At 41.7% G+C, this 23,317-nt stretch overlaps 1 protein-coding gene across 1 annotated transcript; it reads left to right on the top strand.

Annotated features, from left to right (window-relative positions):
- Positions 1 to 1,558: 1,558 nt before the first annotated feature.
- On the top strand, positions 1,559 to 21,385 carry LOC103527434. The gene is given in 19 exon segments (XM_030444660.1): positions 1,559 to 1,624; positions 3,497 to 3,673; positions 4,110 to 4,127; positions 4,130 to 4,198; positions 5,813 to 5,828; positions 5,831 to 5,892; positions 5,894 to 5,953; positions 9,286 to 9,403; positions 9,941 to 10,083; positions 12,420 to 12,587; positions 13,265 to 13,665; positions 14,057 to 14,079; positions 14,428 to 14,735; positions 17,293 to 17,463; positions 18,322 to 18,459; positions 19,118 to 19,235; positions 19,490 to 19,632; positions 19,904 to 20,071; positions 20,981 to 21,385. Coding segments are annotated over 18 exon segments (2,697 nt in total). The 5' UTR covers positions 1,559 to 1,624; positions 3,497 to 3,505.
- Positions 21,386 to 23,317: the final 1,932 nt, after the last annotated feature.

Here is a 23,317-nt window from a genome sequence, read left to right as displayed (position 1 = left end):
GGCCACACCTCGAGTACTGTGTCCAGTTCTGGGCCCCTCAGTTCAGGAAGGAGATTGAGGTGCTGGAGCGGGTCCAAAGGAGGGCAACCAGGCTGGTGAAGGGACTCGAGCACAGATCCTATGAGGAGAGGCTGAGGGAGCTGAGGCTGTTCAGCCTGGAGAAGAGGAGGCTCAGGGGAGACCTCATCACTCTCTACAATTCCCTGAAAGGAGGGTGTAGCCAGGTAGAGGTTCGTCTCTTATCCCAGGCAGCTCTCAGCAAGACAAGAGGGCATGGTCTCAAGTTGTGCCAGGGGAGGTTTAGATTGGATATTAGAAAGAATTTCTTTATGAAGAGGGTGATCAGGCATTGGAATGGGCTGCCCAGGGAAGTGGTGGATTCTCTGTGTCTGGAGATATTTCAAAAGAGCCTGGATGTGGTACTCAGTGCCATGGTCTGGTAACTGCAGCGGTAGTGGATCAAGGGTTGGACTTGATGATCTCTGAGGTCCCCTCCAACCCAGCCAATTCTATGATTCTATGATTGGTTTCCCCTGAATGTGTCATACCAGCAGGCAGAGACCATTCCTGACTAACCATAGATGTAGTAGAAAAGACACACAATGATCACAAAGGAAATTTATCAATGAATGTTAATCAAAGTCACACAGATATGAGCAGAGTGAATCAGCAGAGCAACTAATTACAGAGATTTAAAGTAAAACATTTGTGTACACATAACTGCAACACCTTTCTTGACATCCAATTTTTACACATTCTGCTGGTTTGGCTCTCTACTCTAATACAAGCCCCAGCTTCAGTAAAAGAAATCATACAACTTCCAAGCAGTTTTGCAAATTTTGGTGGATATTCTAAACTCCCTCAATCCATCACAGTGTAACACTAAGCTTGGTCCAGCATAAGGCCTGTAGGTACCTGAAGCACCTTCAGCTGAATTCCTCTGCTATGAGCAGCAGCTTCCTAAATCATCTATCAGTTCAAATGAGTCCAGTGTTCTCTCTTATTTTTCCATCCCAGGTGACTATTTAAATCCCTTCTAAACTCCCTTTGTGATCTACTTTCTGAAACAGAAGAGCAAAAAAGTAAAATATATTAAAAAAAAAAGAGTTTTATGTGACCCGAGGATGTCAAGTATTCAAATCCTTCTCTCAAATTTAACCACAGGATGAATGGGACTAATAGCCCATTTTAAATTCTAGCCATATCTTTGAGCCTAGTTTCTATTAATTTCCCCAGTTTGTAAAAAGAAAAGGAAGCTGCAAAATTATTTCAACATGACCTTTGCAAATGCAGGGTGCTTGAATTCTTTTCTGCAATTAGTATGTTTTTGCAGGTCAAATGCTAAGGTTATAGAGTACTTCTGTGAGAGTTGCCTCCACGTTTCAAGACATACGCCCACTAACAGTTGCGTTGAATTGACAAGGTCTCTCTAAGTTCTGGAAGCAAGTGATAGAGAGAAGTAGAATTAAAAGAGGGAGCACACACACTAATGCAAGAAGAGGATGTAGAGAAGAAAAGGGAAGTGCAAACATTTCTGCATTTCAAAATGTATAGGCTACCTCACAGACTGCCACAGATCCTGACTGAAGACGTATCTTGACTCTTCTCTCCCTCAGGATTTCAGGTAGTGTAAATATTCTTATCAAAATAACTAGCTTTACTTCAGATGTCTTAAAAATTGCTCTTAAATTTTTGGAACTGAGTGGTTAGGTGACAGTCTGAAATTTATGCAGGAGTGCTCAATTTTTAGTACAATGTGCAGCCCTTAGGAAAACAGTGCCAAGGCACAGCGGTCACAATCTAAGGCCAGGTTAGGCAAAAACTACAGAATCTGGGAAGGCAGAAAGTTTTCTCACCTATGAGAAGGATGCCTTAACTACCAGGCTACCAGTCAGTGTAGGATCAGAGGACTGAGAAAAAGCTGAGGGAGAGATTCTGGAATTCTGATTCTGGAATTGAACACACAAGACAGCATGACTCTGTAGCACAGTGTTTTGGATGCTCAGCATGGAGTGTACTGGTTCAAGGCTCTGCTTTATTAGTACTAAATAGCTACTGGATCAGGTATTCAAACTTTTCCTTTTCCAGACAACTAAAGGAGCTAGTGGACCAGTGATCTCTGAGAAATATGTATGTTTGCTCTCTCAAGCCTGAGAGACGCTTGATTGCTTTATACAGATTGAGTTCAGATACTCTCAGGGAGCAGGAGATGGAGATGTCAGGTTGAAATTCTCCAGGCAAAAATGTTCAGCTCAGCCCTGTTCTCTAGTTATGCTCTGGTTAGTACCAGCACCTCCAGACACCGTAGTAAGAAATACCTGATTGGAAGGTCATGAAGATGTTCAGGTATGAGCTAGGTTGCAAAGCATTCACCTCTGACATACAAGAGGTGAATGCTTCAAAGTGTTGTGGAGCCATGGAAAACTCTGAAATCAAAACTCAAGGATCAAAATTCAGAGCATCAATAACACTTCAAGGCAGCTGGCTTTGAGGACTCAGTTTTTGATTTAAGCATGTAAAATGCAGATGAAGTAGATCTAAATGTCCAGCTGCTTTAGTTGATTTAATGCTTAATCACTCACCTGATGTCACCTTACACTGGCCAGTCAATTTTAGAGTCCTTATACAGGTGAAGACGATGGAAATTTATGAATCTATCTGAATAACTGTCAGAAGTATTGGATTGATCTGCAACATGCTAATAAGAAGAACAGTTTTGTTCTGAATCCACATATGGAAAATCAGTTTAATCCCGATGCTAGGTTTTTTTGTTTGCTTTCCTTTTGTAAAAGCATACTTGGAAAAAGAAGCAGAACAAGGATGGAAACCTGCAGGTTCTGATAAGACAGCAGAAAACCAAGGAAAATTGGTTGTTTTAAACAGGAATTATTTGTGATTGTATGTAGATGCAACAGTTTATTTGAAAAACATTTAATTAACAAATCCAGAAATAGCTTCCAAAATGTTGTTTTTTATCCACACCAAGAACATATAAAAATCTACATATCTCTAGCGGCCTTCAAGATACATAGAGTGATTGAAATTAATTCACCGTGGTTTTGGTGTTTTTTTCAGCAGAAAATAATTAATATCTTAAAAAGTTTAAAGAAACAGAAAAAAGTTCATAGCAGAACAGCCAGAAATTACTGTTTCAGTCCCTCAGAAGAATCCTCTGAAACTTAAGTAAATGGGTTTTTGAAACAAGTTCGGTCTTTGGAAACATTTCTAGCAAAAATTGTGCTCATTTGATGCAGAATAAATAAAAGAATAAAAAAGCTGGGGACATTGAGGAGTAATGAGAAAGGAGAAATAATGCAGTTCTTTAAAAGAAACTTGCTAGCTGACTGCACTTGGTTTCCATGCAGTATTTTCCCTGTTAGAGGGACACCCTCACACTGTATTTGAGAGGGTGCAGGCAATCTCCCATTATCAGCTTTTGTACTTTTTAAAAGTGAAGGAGCAGCCATCACCTCTCTCTGACACTCATTTGTCACAGGCTGTATCAATGGAGTCTCTCTCAGCGTCAACCAACAGCTTCACTCTGGACCTTTACAGAAAGCTGAATGAAACTTCCAAAGGCCAAAACATTTTCTTCTCTCCTTGGAGTATTGCAACTGCTCTTGCCATGGTCTACCTGGGTGCAAAAGGTGACACTGCAACCCAGATGGCTGAGGTAAGCTCTGAAATTATTAGTTTATCACCTTACTGGTAGTTCCCACATAAATTGTATTATTTTTCTGCCTGTGAGGAAAAGAACAACTTGGGAGAACAGTGACCTGACATGATGTTGGGCACAGGAAATAACATGCAGGTCTCTGTTCTTCCATTTCTTTCCAAGAGTGCCCTCTTCTGCACCACCCCTACATTTAACTTACACTAAGAGTTCTCAGAGATTGCAAGTGGTGTGCCAGAGGGAAGTTACTGACATTAGAGACTACTGCTGGTCTTGCTTGGATCCCCACCTTTTATTTTAATTGCCTTTTGAACAGAATACTTCACCTGATACAGTGTTCAAATAGTAACAGAGACATGGCTTTACTAGCAAAATTGAGAAAATTCATCTTCAAAAAATAAGATGTCTTTATGAACATTTATCATCATCACCACAGGTTCTCCATTTTAAACCAGACTGCCAGGAGAAGAAGGTACATCTGAGACAACAAGGCCTTCTCTGCGGCAACCAAAGAAAAGAAAGATGGTATTTATTACAGAAAGACTTAGAGGAAAAAAAAATCTCAGAGAAAGGGATAGTTAATCACAACTACTGCTTTACCCTCCTAACATTTGCTTGTTTTCAGTCTGTATCTACTGTCTTACAGAATTATATACAGAAAGAGAAAAAACAAACAAGCAGATAACGTTACCATAAAGCTCATGAAATGGGCTTTCAAATGCACAATTGAGATGGTAACAGCTTTTTGATTGGCCTAATACTGTGTTACTTGGTTCTAGCTGGTCTATAGCGTTATCAAGAATATGTGCAGGACAATTCTGTATCTTATCAGCTTCTGGTTGGCTTTTTTTTTTTTTTTTCTGTATGAAAACCAAAAACTACATTCACACCTGACTCCAGCCTTACCCCATAAACTCCCCTCCTACTTTTTTCATGCATGGACAAACCACGCAAACAAAGTTCCCCTTGAAGCTAACAAATGCTGATTCACCCTTGTTCATCAGCTCCCCGGAGACTCAACACTAGGAGGAACTGCCCAGATCTTTTTTCATCAAATTAACTCCCTAAGCACTGAAAGTCTTGTACACTCAAACAAGCCATGGTTTTTTAGCATAAATACTAAAAGAAAGCTCAATTTTCCCCCTGGGTGGCAGGGGATGAGTAAAAATAAAAGGTTACGTATGCATTCATTTTAGTAATTCAGGGACTTTGAACTGCAGGAAAGTCTTAGGTTTCCTACACTTAGGTTGTAGGAAAGTCTACCTAATCTGGTACTTCACACATTTTCCTCTCTTACTTCTTCAGTCAGTTCCCACCCTGTTGCAAAACTCAACCTCTCTTAGCCTGTCTTCTCTGGTTACCAAATTCTTTCCCAGTTGCCTTACCTAGCATCCCATGTCTCAGTATGAGAAAGAAAAGATCAGAGAAAGGAATTCAACCTGACCAGCCTTATGACAACTCACCATGAGTCAGTGCACAGACTCTCAGTGTCTCACAGGCAGGGCAATGGAATATGCTGTGGAGGAGGAGGCTGCACAGAAGCAGCTTGCAGGTAGCAGGTTACTAAGCAGAGGGGGAGCAGCTTACAGGTAGCAGCTTATTCCTTCATGCACAAGTCCACAGCTGGAAACAGCTGGCAAAGCAAGCTCATGCCCTAAAAACCATCGACATCCAGGACAACTTTTCTCTAAAATCCAAACAGCAACAGCAAAAATGTATTGTGAAACAGAGGAAACCTGAAACAGTTGGTAAATCCCTACCCTGACACAAGTATCTGTCAGAACAAAGCAGCTCCTCAAAAGCCACCAGGCTGCCTTCACCAGCCCCTGTGACACTGAAAATTAGGCCTGTACTGTGACTGAAAATGAAGGATTCAGCTTCCTGGGTGTGCCATCAGCTCATGTTCCCAAAGGCTGTCCTACATAGCACTGCAGAAACGGATCATCACTCCACATACAGAAAACCATTTGCCCATTTATACATGGTGCCAAGAACATGAAAAAATACTCAAAAAAGAGCTCCATCCCCTAAAATTGCTTCCAAATTAAAACAACCTAGTAATTTTAAATAACCACAGCAGGTGCAATATTTAAGACAGAAAAAAAATTATTCCATATTAATTAAATGTTTCTTTCCAAGGATCCTAAGCACAAGCAGCTGAAAACATCCACTCTGGCTTCAAAAAGCTACTGTCTGACATTGACAAACCCAGAAGCACCTAACACGTTGAAGAGTGCCAGCCAAACTGTATGAGAAAAGACCTTCCCATTGGCTTAACCTGTGAGTTGAACACTTTAACTAGAGAATATTTTGACATTGAGGGATTGTATAAAAAAGATAATTAAAAAAATTCCAAAAGATAGCACTGTAGTTTCAGTGGTAAACAAGGACAGCCATACAGAACTGGCCTTCCCACAGACAAGAGGTCTATTTGTCTCAACAGTGGTCAGCAGTTTAGGAAGTGTATAGGAACAAATCACAGAAATCACAGAATTGTCACAATTGGAAAAGACCTCTAAGGCCACTGCGTCCAACTGTCAACCCAGAAAGAAACACCATGCCCACTATAGAGCATGTCATGAAGTGACACATCTACACTGATTTCTGAATCCAGGGATGGTAACTCCACCACCTCCCTGGGCAGCCCATTCCAGTGCCTGACTAATCTTTCACTAAACAAATTCTTCCTAATCTCTAGTCTATACCTCCCTCGACACAACTTCAGGCCAGGATAGGACTCTAGTCCCATCACTGTTCAGAGAAGAGGCCAGTACTGACATCACTGCAACCTCCTTTAAGGTAGTTGTAGAGAGTGATAAGGTCACCCCTTAGCTTCCTCTTCTCCAAAGTTATCATTCCTAATTCCCTCAGCCTCTTCTCACAGGACTTGTTCTCCAGACCCTTCACCAGCTTGGTTGCCCTTCTCTGGACTCACTTAATGTTCTTTTTATAGTGAGGGGCCCAGAACTGAACACAGTACCTGTGTACAATGCTGAGTACATTGGCATGATCACTTCCCTTCTCTTGCTGGCCACACTATTATTGATGCTGTTGGTCTTCTTGGCCACCTGGGCACAGTGTTGGCTCACATTCAGCTGGCTGTCTACTAGCACCTTCACATCCTTTTCCACCAGGCAGTTTTCCAGCCACTCTTCTCCAAGCCTGTAACATTGCATGGTGTTCCTGTGACCAAAATACAGGACCTGATGCTTGTTCTTGTTAAGCCTCATTGTATTGATGTTGGACCTTTTTTCCAGCCTGTCAAGGTCCTCTTTGCAGAGCCTTCCTACCCACAACACTCCCACACAACCTGCTGTCATCTGTGAACTTACTGAGGAAGCACTCAGTAACCTGCCTTTTCTGAACCCATAATGGCTGATCCCCTGGCTGTCCTGCACTTGCCATGTGAGTGCACTCAAGATAACTCATGATTTTTCCAGGTAACCAGGTTAGGCTGACCAGCCTGCAGTTCCCCTGATCCTCATGCCAGCCCTTCTTGTAGATGGGTGTGACATCGACAAGCCTCTGGTCACCTGGAACCTCCCCTGATTACCAAGACCACTGATAAATAATGCAGACTGACTTGGTGAGCTCATCTACCAGCTCCCTCAGTACTTTTGAGTGGATCCCATTTGGCCCCACAGACTTGTCAGTGTCCAGGTGCTGTAGCACGTTGTTAACTACTACTTCATGGATTATGGAGCGGTTGTTCTGTTCTTGGTATTTATCTTCCAGCTCAGGAGGCTGAATGCCCTGGGAGTAGCTGGTCTGACTATTAAAGACAGGCAAGGCTAAAGACTAATAAGGTACGCTGTGTAGTGAGGCCTCTCCAGCAGCTGCTCTGGCCCAAGCAATCTACACCTTAGGGACTTCCTGAACCAGAGGGCATGATGTCTACTTAATAGACCTTGATGAGCTGTCAGAGTCCTTCCAAAGAATGTTTATCAATCAGGTGAAAGTCATTTTATATCTATAAACATAAATACATATGGCAAACTTTCCTTTTAAATCTACTGCAACCCTCAGCACCAGGAGTTCCACAGCTGAACACTGTAGGATGACACTATGTTTTTTGAGCCAGCTACTTGTTGGTATCATTAATGCTTCACTTTTCCTCTAAAGAATGCTTCTCCATGCCTCTCACCATCCTTGCCCCCTGTGACTCTCTGTCTTTTATATTCTAGCACTCCCAAGGCTGGGTAAGCTGGAGCTGCACTCGGACACTGGGCACAACATAGCTTTACACCGTGACATGCTAGCATTCTCTCTTTTGTTCCCTGCTCCTTTGTAACTCTTAAAATTTTATTTGGCTGCTATCAGGCAGATTTTTTTTTTCACGCAGCCATCCATTATAGCTTTAACACCTCTTTCCTGAACAGTAATAATCACTCTCTATAGCATACCCTTCACTGGATCACTTATAAAAGTTTTAATACAGCTATTTTTTAACATATTGAGATGTGTATTTTATAGAATAAATAGTTTAGCACAGATCCCAGCTCACATCCCTGTAGTAGTCCAGTGGTAACAAGTCTTCACTGTAAACACTATTCCTGCCTACTTGTGGCTTCCAGTCATTTACAAACAAGACCTGTCCCTGTGGTCCCCCAGTTGACCATCTTTCAGTGAGAAGTTTTATGAAATGCCTTTTGGTACTACAAATTGGCTTTAATGGCTCAACCTTCTTACTCACATGCTTCCTGCCACCTTCAAAAAACTCCAACAGATTTGTGATTTACGACTTAGTATTACAGAATGCTGTTGACACTTCCCCAGTGTGTCATGCTTATCCATACGCCCACTAGACCTACGCTATTCATTCACCCTGCACAGACTCATGAGTTTGTAATTACCTGTATCTTTAAAATCTTTTTTAAAATTGACGTTGTATTAGTCATCTTAAAATTTATTGGAAGATGGTTTTAAATGAGTTTATTGTTCTTTCATCTTGGACTTTATCTCCTAATCAGTAATTTGTCTTTATGAACGCTTATTGTTAATTTTCTCCATAATCTCATGTGCCTATGCTTTGCAGACAATCTAAAGAATTTCCTGCTGGGAATCTCCATGAACTGATTCACAGCAGACAGAAATGCAAACATAATTCTGCTTTTCCACCATGACTTTATTCTACCTGAACACTCCCTTGATATCTGATTCTCTATTGTCCTCACAAACTCTTAGCAGGTTGCTCACCTCTGAAGCAAACTAAAAGCCTTGTTTCAACATTATATGAGACTGTTCTTCCCTCTTGGATTGAACTCTACATCATAAAGCAAGAAAAATGTATATATATTATATAAAATGTCATTTTGAGAAATTAAAAACCCTGCAAAAAATGCTTTTTGCATGGGTTATTTCAAAATCACAAATTTGCACTGTGGGATTCAAACACAAAAATGTGAAGTATCGGTTTACTTAAGATGGAAGTTTGATCAGAACTTATTTTAAGGGTTATCCCATTTCAAACAAACTGTATTTCCTTCAGTTATTCATTGGCCCATTGTATTCATTGGCCCATTGGCCCATCACTTCACATTGAAGTGATTAATTCTAACATTTTTATAACTCAGAGCATACATGAGCATACATTTCCCAATTCTATCTTTCAGAAATTCTTACAGCTCATTTCAAGCTACTACAAAGCAAAGCCACAAGCTGTAAACTTTAAGACAGCTGCAGAACAAACCAGAGCACTGATCAATTCATGGGTTAAAAAAAAAACAGAGGGTAAGTACCACTCTGATGGCTTTTTTCTTGTCTCACTTTCAAATAATTAGCATTTCCATATTTATTGCTCTTGGATCCATAAAAAATGGAAACTTAGGGGAGGTGATGAGGAAAGTGCACTTCAATGCCTTGAAGAATGCCTCTCTCCAAACCTAATTGATGCTCCTTACAAGTCCCTTCTTCTCCATGCCATAGACTCTTCTGAATTATCTCTGTTAAGACGGAGACATTTGCAGATAATGACTGACTCACTGATTAGTGAGGGTTTTACTTCTGTATCCTTCAGCTGCTTGCAACCAACTTCATGGAATATCCAAGCTGCCCCATTTTACCCACATTACTCACCTTCCAATGCCATTTACTGCTGAAATTGCAGTGATTTTTTTAAAAAAATGTGTACCATGAAAAATGTACAGTAAAAAAATCTCACAAGTGCAAACATTTTTGCTAGGTAAGTAGACACAAAGAAAGCACAATTAAAATTAGTAAGATACATAGTCACACTGTAATAACAGTCCTATTTGTCTGATTTTGAAGGGAAAATCCAGGATCTGCTGCCTGCAGGATCTCTCAATTCTCACACTGTATTTGTCTTAGTAAATGCCATTTATTTCAAAGGAAACTGGGAGAAGAAATTTCTGGAAAAAAATACTTTTGAGGTGCCCTTCCGACTGAGCAAGGTAAATTCCTTGTCTCTATGCCTATTGTCATAGGTCAACATGTCTATTGCTGAAAACAACCTCAAATATTAAACCTGCATTTTGTGTGCCACTCCAACCCTACTCAGAACTGGGCTCATGGTATAAACTCAGTGGGAATGGCAATTGTGAAAATCAGTCATTATCTTATTTAAGCATACTGACCAGGATAAGATTTTCACTTTAATTAATAGCTCTTCAGTATCAGAACACTTGAGAACACTGTGGTTAAGCAGCGTAAGGACAACAAGAAATTTCTGAAAGTACCAAGATAAGACTTTCAAAAGGGACCGAGACGCTTTTGACAGCAAAATTTACACACCTACATCTCTTTTCTGCTTTTGAAACTTATCCTAAACTCTGAGTTCAAGGAAACAGCTGCTCCTGCCTCATGCAACATTGGTGTTGCATAAAATCTCAGAGGGAATTTTCATGGGGGTTCATAATTTTAGTGTATGAGGATGATGTAAACAGTATACACTGAAGGCAGATTACTGAGGATTTAAACCATCAGGCCCTGACAATTCACAGTAGCTGATTGCATGCATATATTTCAACTATTTCAAAGGCAAGCAGAATCAGTTGTCAGTGGAAGCATAAATCTTGATTGACAGAGATTATAATCACAAACACATTTGTACACCAGGCACGATGAAGTGGTTGCAACAATGGCATGATTGTGAATCCAAAACCTGCTACACTGCATATGCAGCATTAGGATCTGACCTGGTACATGGCAGTGGCTGGCAGATGCCCACCAAGCCACTCCATCATGCCCCTTTCTCAGCAAGATGAGGAGAAAAAGATAACAAAACAATTATAGATTGAGAGAAATACAGGGAGATCATTTACGAAATTCCCAATACAGGCAAAACAGACTCAACTCATGGAAATTAATTTAGTTTACTGCCAATTAGTCAGAGTAGGATAATGAGAAATATTACCAAATATAAAACACCATCCCTCCATTCCTCCCTTCTTCCCAGGCTCAGCTTCACTCCCAACTCACCCATAGCAGAGGAACAAGGAAACTTCACTCCCAACTCACCCATAGCAGAGCAGGGGAACAAGGAATGGGGGTTGTGGTCAATTCTGTCTTTGCAGCTCCTTCCTCCACACACTCTTCCTCTGTTCCGGTGTGGGGTCCAACCCATGGGACACGGTCCTTCTCACATCAAATGTGGTTCCTTCCCTTGGGCTGCAGTTCTTCAAGAACTGCCCCAGGGTGGTCTTTACCAGGGAGAGCAGTCCTTCAGGAATCGATTGCTGTGGGATCAAAACCCCTGCCTGTAAACCTGCTCCTGAGTGGGCTCCTCTTCAGAGAGCCACCAGTCCTGCCAGAAGCATGCTCTAGCGTGGGCACATCCATGGGCTGGGGCATCCTGCAGGACACATCCATGTGTTCCAGCATGCAGATCTTCACAGGCTGCTGCAGGGTGGATGACTGCACCATCATGGTCTTCACCACAGGAATCTCTGCTCCAGCTCCTGGACCACCTCCTCCCCTTCCTTCCCCCATAACTGCACACTAACTCTTTGCAGAGGCTCAACTTTGGTCAGGGATGGGTCTGTCTTGGAGCTGGATGGAACTGGCTTTGACATGGAGACAGCTTCTGATGTCTCCTCACAGAAGTTAACCCTGCAGCCCTCCTGCTGCCCAAACCTGGCTGTGTAAATTGGTGCACAAAGAAAGTTTAATTCATAGGGCACCTGATAGCCTGAAACCAGGTGAACTTTTGCACTCAAGTGTGACTCCAACGTAAAGGGTAGCAGATATATTTATAAACATAATATAGCATGGAAGCTCAAAAGACTATTGAATAATCCAATTTCATTTAGTAATCGTGTCCTCTACAGTTTGGGGAAAAGGTGGAGCGGGTCACAGAGAATACCATTTAGAGGCAAAGTAGAAAACCAGTATTGCATGGAAGTATAAAATAGAAAAAAAAGCTGAGAGCATCCACAGGAAGGAAGTCAACACTTCTTCCCTCACAACAAAGGTCCTCACTTCAAAAATGTAATATTTGGAGGATCACAAGAAACACTTATATTATTTATTTCCTTATGAATGATAAGTCCTTTATTTTACAATAAGAAATATATCACGTCATTCGGTTAGCAGGTAGATACTGAACATGCCTATGCCAACTTTATGTAGAATTTCTAATTACTTTGATGAGGGGTTGCACCTGATACTGCTCAGGTGGAAAGGGTATTGAGTATGGAAATGCTTCTGAGATATCGTATCAATGAAGCAAGTAATTTTCATTATCCATTTAAAGAAATAAAGTAACACTGTGTTGGACTTTTTTTCACAGACCAAGACTAAACCAGTACAGATGATGTTTCTGAGAGATACATTTTTGATACTGCATGAAACAACCATGAAATTCAAAATCATTGAACTGCCATATGTAGAAAATGACCTCAGCATGTTCATTCTCCTACCAGATGACATCAGTGATAACACTACTGGTCTGGAGCTGGTAAAACTGACCTACTGTTGTATCATACATACTATGAGGTGAACTGAGTGAGGAAGAATGAGCTTCAAAATCACTATAGAGTTCCATGAACCACGAGTTCCTACTTTAAAAATCAAGGAATCTTGTAACATTGAGAACATAGTATTTTACTCAAGGATACACCTAAAAAGTATGTCCACTGTCAGCCTATTTTGTGTTCTCTTTTCTATTGACAGAACAGCACAACGAAAGCAAAGACAAAACCTGAATCACTGTGTCCTAGAGTTATCCTTGAAGGGCTGAACTAATGCATTTTTATGCCATTTGCAGTCTGGATTTGCACCTGGTATTTGATGAGGTTTCACAAACTAGGTGTGGAATACCCTCATCCAGCAGGTATCAAAAGTACTCATGACCAAGACAGCATTAGTTTCAGAATCTGAACAGGTTAAGGAAAACGTCTTTTTATTTTTAACTGAGGTCCTTATGTGTTCCACTTATTTACCACTACTAAGAGAAAAGTCATCCATATACACACAGAGCAAGTGGCTACTGATTCTATTACGAATCACACATTGCAAAAAACTCCTCACACCAGAAAAGAAATTAAATTAACTACTCTAACACTTCAGGCCGCTACCTGACCACCTTTAAGGAAAGAGTGTACGTCACTGACAGCCTGATCTCACTCATTGCAGGTTGAAAGAGAGATGACTTATGAGAAATTGGCTGAATGGACCGAATCAGACAGCATGATGAAAGCTGAAGTGCAACTGTACCTGCCCAAGTGGAAGCTGGAGGAGAATTATGACCTGCAATCCTCTTTGAGCAGCATGGGGATACAAAATGCTTTTGACCCTGTTCAGGCTGATTTCACTGGGATGTCAGCTAAGAAGAAGCTTTTCATCTCAAAAGTTATTCACAAAGCTTTTGTGGAGGTCAATGAAGAAGGTACTGAGGCAGCTGCTGCCACAGGTGTCCTGATGCTGAGGTCAAAAGTACCAACAATGACTTTTAAAGCTGACCACCCTTTCCTCTTCTTCATCAAACACAACAAATCACAAACCATCCTCTTCTTTGGCAGGTTCTGCTCACCCTAGTCTTTGACTCCTTACCCTGCAGAGCAGGAGGCACTTGTTAGCTCAAATGCAAACACCAAAACCTGAAACTCCTGCTGCAATCCTTTCTCCAGTAGATCATGTATCCCAAGACCTGAAGCACAGCTCCTCCTATATCTCTCTCCCACCTCAGAGATCCAGCCACAGCAGCAGGGTGTGCACAATGCCTTGCAGTCCTGATTGCCATTCACACCAGCCCGTCAGGAGGATCTCTGTCCCCCAGCCCATGCTTGATATGGCATTTCCATCCCTTCCCTTCACAGTGGTGTGTAGTAATGTACAGTAACAAGACCCCTTGCTTCACATATAGTGTTAGCACTCACTCTAGCACTTACTTCCAGTCTGCTGCAGTTTAACCTTCCTTCTTTTTAGCACCCTGATTATGTCCTTGCATTGTAAACTGAAGCAGACGTTCCCTATCCACAGCCTGTGACCAACGCCTTGCCTGCCTTCCTCATCCCAACTGCAAGACTTCAGCAGCTCCCACTTTTTTCTTCAACTGGGTTCACATCAATGCACCAATTCCTTTAAAAAAGAAATACCCAATAAAGTAAAAAATACACCTCTCTGAGGGCTATCTGCCTCACTCAGACTTTTAGGTACGTGAGAAAGGGCCGAGGCCGTATGGTCTCATCTACAGCAACACCTCCCTGCTGTTCAAGACAATGCCTGCTTCAAACGTAATTATCAGAATAAGAATAGGGGCTGTAAGAATAGCCCCTCACGGTGGTGTTTTATGTCAGCTCTGCCACAAGGGGGAGACAGAGCTGGAAAATCACCGTCTGTGGTGACCCGAGGCCAGCGGAGGTATGAAGGGTTGGTGGGAAAGCCTCAGATACTCGTACTACGGTGGTGGGCGGCGGCCATTTTGTGCGGGGGCTACGGCGCATCCCCGTGCCGAAACCCAAATGGCCGTTGGCCGAGGGCTGAAGTCCGGGGCGCGGCTGAGGAGGGGCCGAGCTCCCGCCCCGTCCCTCAGCCCGGGCATGCGGCAGTGCTTCCGGGGAAAGGGAAGGGCCCTGGGAGGACCGGGACCGCGGCGCCCGGCTGGGTGAGTGGGAGGCTGCGGCTCCGCTATTCTGCAGGTGTCGTTTTCTACAGAAAGAGTGCGTTTGTGTATCTTTCTTTTGTGTGCGACTTTTCCGTTTGTTCGGGTTTTTTAAGAAGCAGAGGGTCCATGGCGTAGCTTTTCTTATTATATTTTTTTTTTCTTTTTTTTTCATGACGTGGTTTCTGCTGCTTGTCATCTGGAGCCGCAGCAGTGTGTCGGGAGCTGTGCGTATGGGTGACGGGGCACAGCGGGAATGCTGAGTTCCGACATGTCCCAGTGCGGGGCCGGGACAGGGTCTCTTTGCTCTTTTCCTCAGCTTTCGCCCTGGCGAGTGCCAAACCCTTGGCAAGGAGAGGGCGTCCGATCTTTGCGGCTCCTCCCTGCCCCTCTCTGGTCCTGCTGAGGTGCATGGGGCAAAGAGCTGGCGGTGGGCGGCTGATACCTGGAGCTGTCAAGGGTGTTGCCCTGCTGCAAGTGTTTTAGCATCGCTCCCAGCACTCCAGACCCTGGGCTTTCCCCCAAGAAGGCACGCTTTGATTCAGGGAAGGGGGAAAAGGGACTTTAGTGCCACAGACGCAGATTCATCTGTGGCAGTAGACATCGCCTAAATTTTGTAACCCCGAATTCCCCCTCTGGCTGTGTTTGAAGCAATCGGCTTGTGGCTGACTCTTCTGAGGAGAGCTGGTGAGGCATCTGCAGGTACCCGGTACTAATCCATGTTGCAGTCTCGGTGGGATGTGTTTTTTGGGCCAGAGGCTAGAGAAGGCTGCAGCCAGGCAGGTTGCACCCTGCCCTGGCCAGGTCCTCCGTGGCAAAACTGGTGGTTAGGAGAGACCCTGCGGTGTGTATCTGCTGTCAGTCCAGGTTAAGTCTTCATGGGTATGTATAAAGACTGCCCTTAAGCATAGATGCTGGCCAGATGCTTCAAATTCCATTCAGTAACCTCCATACAAGAGACTCAACACCGACCTACAGAGCCCATACAGAGACCATAGTGAGGAATGAGTTGCTATAGGCAGACCCTCTGATGGCTGAGGGGCTTGCAGTGAACAGTTTACAAAAGACAGAAAAATAAGGCTTTTATTCCTTAAATTGCAGTCTTTCTGTATTACCTCCAAAACTGCTATGATGACAAGGTTATCAGTAGTTTGCTATTCATGAGCTGTGGCGAGGATCATGGATAACTATAGGAATACAGTGCAGAGCCTTGTGTCCCAGGTGTTGAAATATAACTTAAAATTTTCATAAATGCACTGATTTTCAGGTGGGCAAGCAGTGAGCTGAGTGCTTTTGTCTCTAAATTCTTGTCTGTCATGGAAGTACCTACAAAATTTTCTAGGTAGTACTACTGTCACGATTTCTGTGTCAAAAAAGGCTTATTGGTAGCATTCTGGCAGGTATCACAGCAGTAGGAAAATTCAGAAAAATACTAATACCTACACTAATAAATATGTGTAGTTTAATAATTTGTTTCAGGAAGAGTTGTAGGATTGTTTTCCATCTAAGCTTGCCTTTTTTTTTTTTTTCCATTTTGTTTATGGAAGAAGAGAAAGGGGAGAAAAGTTACTACTGTTTACTGTGGAGCTGCTGGCAAGAAATTTTCTTAAGTGGAAAATCCTGCATGTGGAAACTTGCTTTGTCCACCTATTTGTTTGATAGTGAATTAGTGATACAAAATAGGTGTTGGTTTTGTATTGTGTAGCAATGTATCAATGCCTTAAGACAAAAGCAAAACACAGGAACCTTTAACTACCAGCTGATATCTTCTGATGTCTGTTGATACTTCTCTACTTCTCTCTAGTTAACATTCTAGTATCTATTTCTCTGTTTATAGGTATATAATTTAATCTCAGGTAGGTTAACTACCTCCATAGTGTACATAGGGTATGATGGACTTCAAGTTACACATGTTGAAGTGTATGTGTACCTTAAAGGTACCCGTAAGTAGGTTTTTTTCTGGTGTGCATTCTCATATTGTAGGCAATAAAAATGGAGCTGAAATGGACTTTGTTTTTTTATTTTGTGCTACATAAGGGAATTACAGTAATCTGTCATGCTGACTGAATGACTTTTATTCATTTCTAATCTTGTAGGCCAACTCATTCTGCTGACTTCTGCCAGACTGTCTGCTAGGTTTAATACACAGTGTGCACACGTACAACTAAGCTGAAGGTAATACTGAGGATATATAGACTTAGAGAAGGTAAGACTTTATAAATCTGCTGCCTAACCTTTTGTCTTTGGTTTTCCTGTAAAGGCAAAAAATTGTGAAGTCAAAAGAGACTTGTTTAATAAATAGAAAACAAAATACTATCCTGAGAGTCTGAGATTGCTATAGAAAGCACACAATAAATACCTAAACTAACTCAAGGGCCTAGTGTGGGATTTAAGGTACTTATTTCACCAAAAGAGTTTTCCAGTGAGCTGATAATTTTCAAACCTAATTATGACACTTGCAACATACTTGAGACTGAGAAATGTAAAAAGCAGCAATAATGTGTCATTTTTTATTTAAATCTGTCTGTTCTTGTTTTGTGTTTTATCTTGCAGGCTCTAAACCATGGATAGTGTCTGTGCAGCAAATACCACTTTTGCACTCGACCTTTTAAGAAAGCTGTGTGAGAACAAAAGCAAGCAGAATGTATTCTTTTCTCCCTTTAGTATTTCTTCTGCTTTGTCCATGATTTTGCTGGGTTCAAAAGGTAACACCAAAGCCCAGATAGCAAAGGTATGTCTAAGGAAACCTGGTGTGTTTACGTTAGGACCATATTGACAACAAATTGTATTGTTTTGGGGGTTTTCTTGAGGCTGAAATCTTCTTCCATTATGTCATGAAGAGGTACCTAGGTTTTTTTGTAGGTTTGATGAATCTCTAGCTACATAAAATATTATGTTTTCTTTGGACTTCATATCAGGCTTTACCTGTTCTGAAAATGTAACCAGGCCAAGAGAAAAAAACAAAACAAACCAAAGCAACCTATTTACATATCAAAGTGGTAGCTGCACCTTGGTTTAATTTTTAAAACTTGCTCAGGTGGCAAATGCTATCTGGCATATCTTTTACATGTGCAGTTTACAATACTAAATGCAGAAGCAGTAATTTTTTTATTGCTTTCCTCTTTGTTGCAAAGTGAAAGAGGAGCACATATATTATTCCACTGAAATCCATAAAAGTCTCTCTGAAGCTATATTCTATTACTGTCATATTTGGAGATACTAAAGAATCCATGTAGACCTAGTCCTGGATTACAAGCTGTAAATGTCTATGCTTGAGCAGGGGGATTGTACCAGGCAGTCTCCAGAGCTCCTTCCCAGCATCAGCTGTTCTGTGATCCTCTAATGCTTGGCTTTAATGAAGGAAACTCAATGCTGCTGACTCTTCTGTACCCTAATGTAGGGTTTGTACAACATTTGGCTGAGTGCACTGTAGTTGGGTTGCATGACAAGCTTCAGCTCAGAGGTGTGATAAAAACTTGTTTGGTTTGAAGTCACAGCTGTTGAACTAAGTCACTAAAAAACCCAAAATGGAGCTGAAGGAAGTGTTTATGGAAGGCATGGCCCCTGCTGAGGATGTTTCTTTCTCCAGGTGCTTTCTCTGAAGAAAGCTGAAGATGCTCACAATGAGTATCCATCACTTCTCTCTGAAATTAATGCTCAAAATACCCAATATATACTGAGGACTGCTAACCGCCTTTATGGAGAAAAGACATTTGAGTTTCTTTCTGTAAGTAACGCTTAAATTTTTAGCAAAATGTACTTGTTGGCTATTTCCTTTTGAAGCCAAAGGCAGGCTTTGGGCTTTACTTTTCAAATGGTGTAGGCTGATACCTACCTATCACCAATGTGATAGATTATGGCAAAGCCTGTTTGAATTTTCTGGAGAAGCTCCTTTTAGATTGCACCAGTTGTACATTCAGATCACAGGCTAAGCACTATTAAATCCATCAGACTAAACCTTCAGGCTTCCATGGTCCAGTAATATATTTGTCTATCTAAGAAAAACCAGTTTCCATTTGAATTTAAAGTTTTCTATTGGTCTGGAAAGTTTAAGAATGAAATTTATATGGAACGAAGATTACAAAAATGTATGTTATCATTGAAGAAAAAAAAAACCCAACAACCCAAAATAACCATGTCATTACTCTTAGAATGTATGCTAGAACTTTCTAGCATACTAAGCAAGCCCTTTGACTTACCATACAATTCGTAATATAAATAGGCAGTTTAAAACCTGATGGGAATGGGTCAGGCAAAACTTAATTAGCTCAGTATGAAGGTGGGGGAAGAAAGCAGGTGGATTTTCCTGGTGCATTAGAGATTTATCTGTGGGTGAATGAGAGTAACAAGTGTATCTGAAAAGCTGTTTGGGATGTCCATCTTAGTCATTTATAGAGTCGAGTCAGAAGATCTACCAGGCCGGACTAGAACAGACTGACTTCATCAATGCTCCAGAGGATTCCAGAAAACAAATCAATGGCTGGGTAGAGGAAAGAACTGAAGGTGAGTGCTTTGCAGAATTCTCTTTTGTACTTAATGGGAGCCAGGGCTTGGACAAGGCTGTTTCAAAATAACACTTAATTAAAAAACAAACAAACAAATCAAACCGTGTTCTCTTGTTCTGTTTGGTACCTAATTCTCTAATCTATTGTGTATTAATTACAGAGTAAATATTAGATTAGGTAATAATTTGATGCATGTCAGACTGTCAAAAATCTCTTGGTTTGGTTTTGGATTTTTTCCTATGTCTCTTAAAGGTAAAATTCAGAATCTGTTGGTGGAGGGGATTATCAATTCTCTGACCAGACTTGTGTTGGTGAATGCCATCTATTTCAAGGGCAAGTGGGAAAACCACTTTGACAAAGAGAGAACAACAGAAAGGCCTTTTAAAATCAACAAGGTAAGATGCTGATAATACAGTTGTATGCTGAAGTGAATACATTTAACTCTGAAGAAAAAAGTATCATTCAAGCGAAGTGATGTTGGGTAGGTTCTACGAAATATCTTATACCCTCTCCTCTTATTAGGAACACTTTCTTTGTGACCTCAGAGACTTTTATGTTTAGTTCTCTGTAGTCAAATTCTAAAAAGCCCTCAGTAACTGGGTATCTGCTTTGTATTTTGAGACCAGCATCCTAGCTCAGTACTAACTGTTGACATCTTATTTTTAGAAAGAAACCAAACCTGTGCAGATGATGTTCAAGAAGGATAAATTCAACATGACCTATATTGGGGACTTCCAGACAAAAATCCTTGAGCTCCCTTATGTTGGTAATGAACTCAGCATGATCATCTTGCTCCCTGATGCAATCCAGGATGATTCCACGGGCTTGGAAAGTGTAAGTTGTTGAGCTAAATGTAAGGACAGTTTGTATGCTTCCAGGGAAGAGAGTTTGGGACTGCATCAAGCTGTGGTTCAGTTCCAAAGTTTTTGTCATTGCTGCTCAACCACCAGTTAAGCAACCACCTCTCTGCCCCCAGAATGGTTGGCATGCCTTGTATCCCTGCTGGTCAAGCTGTGTGCTGCCTCCTTAGCCTGAGGCTCTGAAGGAAAACCTGACTTTCCTTGGCAGCAGCTGTGATTGTGGTGAAAGCACAATATGGTGGGCATCATATATGGTGAGAGGGGATTTGGGAGAGCTCTTATGAAGTCCTATATCTTGTCCCAAAGATTTTCCGTTCTGAGCAGCTGGCAGATTGGCCCATCACCTGGAAACAGACTGACAGGGAAGTATAGCATCTCTTCTGTTGTGGAGATAGGAAATACTTTTTGTGTGCTCTGGACAAGGTATTCTATTGATAGGCTTTGTCACACTGACTGCACAGGGCATAGTGAGAAGAGGTTTTCTTCAGCCTGTGAAACTGAAGGAGGAACCCTTGGTTAAGACACAGACGAGCTGGGTTCAGTTCCCTTGGGCATTTGTAATCTGTTCTTCTGTGTCTTAACTTCTCATTTGTAAAAATGCAAAACATCCCAATGTAGCAGGCTTTATAGAAGTAGACTTTCTATGGAAGGGACTGGTCCTTACACTATCTACCAAAAAGCACACAGTATTGATCTCAACTGGGGCTGTAGTCTCTAATCAGAAGCATAACATGCAATTTTGGCTTAACTTTTCTCAACCTGGGAAAAGAAGATGCCTGTTCTGCACCATGTAAGAAACCACAGCACTCACTACTTTTGGTTGTGTAAATAAATTTTACACACTATTCTCATTCTCATTCTCTAACTGGATTTTTGTCTTTAGCTGCAAAGAGAACTGACATATGACAAGCTGATGGATTGGATCAATCCTGAAATGATGGACCTTACAGAGGTGAAGGTGTCTTTACCCAGATTTAAACTAGAAGAAAACTATGATTTGAAACCCCTCCTGAGCAGCATGGGAATGCCTGATGCTTTTGACTCTCAGAAGGCCGACTTCTCAGGAATGTCAGCTGGCAATGAGCTGTGGCTCTCTGAAGTAGTTCACAAGTCCTTTGTGGAAGTCAATGAAGAAGGCACTGAAGCAGCAGCTGCCACAGCAGCAGTGATGATGTTGCGCTGTGCAATGATTGTTCCAGAGTTCACTGCTGATCATCCCTTCCTCTTCTTCATCCGGCACAACAAAACTTCCAGCATTGTGTTCTGTGGCAGGTACTGCTCTCCCTGAAGAGGAGATGTTTGGCAGTAGAGCTGCCAATGCAGCAACATTGATTTTCTTTAGAATAGGGCTACTCTTTTTGCACTGTCTCTCTTAACTGTGCCTGAGTCCACTTCTGTGGTCTTCATCCAGGGCTTGAATAAAATAACACAGCCACTTGGACATAGGCAGCAACTGCTGTTTACAACAACGCTCTTGCCCTGTGTGCCTCCAGTGCAGAAGCCTCAAACTTCTCGCTAACACAAGGAATATTATTGGACTTCTCTTTTTGTAGCCACCAAGAAGCAGATTGGATTACATCTCACTGGAAAGGAAGAAGTTAATTCTTTTCCTGATGAGGCTGGAGCACATCTTTAGTCCCCTTCCCCCTGTTCCTTTTCCCCGCAACCTACCTTTGTCTTTTTCCCCTGACTCATCCATTTAATGCCTTAATACATTTCTGAGAGCTGGTAGGAGTATTTGGCAGTCTGTCCAAGTCTTGCTAAGCGTCCTAAGTGGACAGGCTTTCTTGGATAACTGCACAATCACTTGGACAAGATTGGTAATGAAAGTATGGCTTAGTACCAGTGACCTTAGAGGGTATTCGAGTGGTGATGATTCTTTTTTTCACCGCAGGACACCTGGGTTTGTTACCTGTCACCTAGATTATTAGTCCTTTAACAAGGGGTGTAATGAGAAAGCATATGGTGCCTATGCAATATTTAAATGAAAATAAAGCTTTTATTTTTTTCTATTATGTATTTTTCCGATTGATAGTTTCTGATTGGCTGTGGTTAATACCAAAGACATAGCTGAATAATAGCTATCCAAATAAAGTGACTTGGTTTGCTGCTTCTTTACCTGAAATAATAAAAGAATTCTAAATGCTCTAAGACTTCCTCTTGTGTTCAACCATAAATTATGCAATTTTTTAACCTGTAAAATGAAGAGAAGAATTATTCCTTGATAAGAGTACACTCAGTGCAGCTTGTTCATTATACATTGTTAAAGATTGGCTTTTCTGAAACTGCAAACTGGAGGTTCTGACTGGGGCTGGAGGGAAGTTTGGGGGCTGGCCATGCAAGGACTTGCAGCAAAGAACCTCTATAGCAAAGGAAGCTAAGTGTTCTTTAGTTTTTTCTTTGTTTTTTCTCTGGGTAGGACTCCAAGGTTTACCTGTTGTTGTGTGCACAGCTGGTGCTGGATTGCCCTGTGCTTCATGCAGTGCACACTCACTCACCTGAAGACAATAAAAGCATCACCTAGAGGGGGGAGGTGAGACCCACCTAACAATTTATTTGCTTTGAACTGCAGCTGAAGGGCTGGTTCTGAACCCTAAAGCTAGAAGGGGCAGGATGTGGGGGGAGTGTTCTGGGCCTCCAGATGGAGGGTGGGTGGATAAAAACCATGGGGTTAATCCAAAGGTGAAATCCTCCGTTGTTCTCTTTTTCTTTAAAAATAATAAAGAGAAGTGTGAGCTACGTGTTGAGTGCATATAGTGCAGCTGGGTGGGAGGGCAGAGGTGTGTTAGCCTGGGTGCCCCCGGTGACCTCCAGCCCCTGGACAACATCTGGTGTCTGTATCTCCTTGAGCAGTGGATATTTTCCGTGCAGGATTTGGGTAGAAGAGTTGAGGGGGAAGCTGCGTAAGTGAGCTCTCTAGTGTGTGCTGGGTCTGTGAGATGCAAAAACTTTAAGTTGTAATCCTGCCAGCATGCATACTGCCCATATCAGGGTAGAAGGCAAGGACTTCTTTAAAATAATGTCTTTGAAGTTAATATGAAATGAAAGGTAGGAATATACAATGTCTATGGAAAAAATAGTCTTTTTCAATGTGAATTTTTTTTTTAATTGAAGACAGAGTGACAATGGAATTCTTATTGTTTCTGTACCCAGTTGCAACCAGATTATCTGGTGAGTCACATAAGGTTAGGTTAGGTTTTTGAAAAATATTTCCTGTTGT

Source organism: Calypte anna, chromosome 2, assembly GCF_003957555.1.
Source record: "Calypte anna isolate BGI_N300 chromosome 2, bCalAnn1_v1.p, whole genome shotgun sequence".
NCBI classification, from domain to species: Eukaryota; Metazoa; Chordata; class Aves; order Apodiformes; family Trochilidae; genus Calypte; species Calypte anna.
This window is presented reverse-complemented; position numbering and strand designations above follow the sequence as displayed.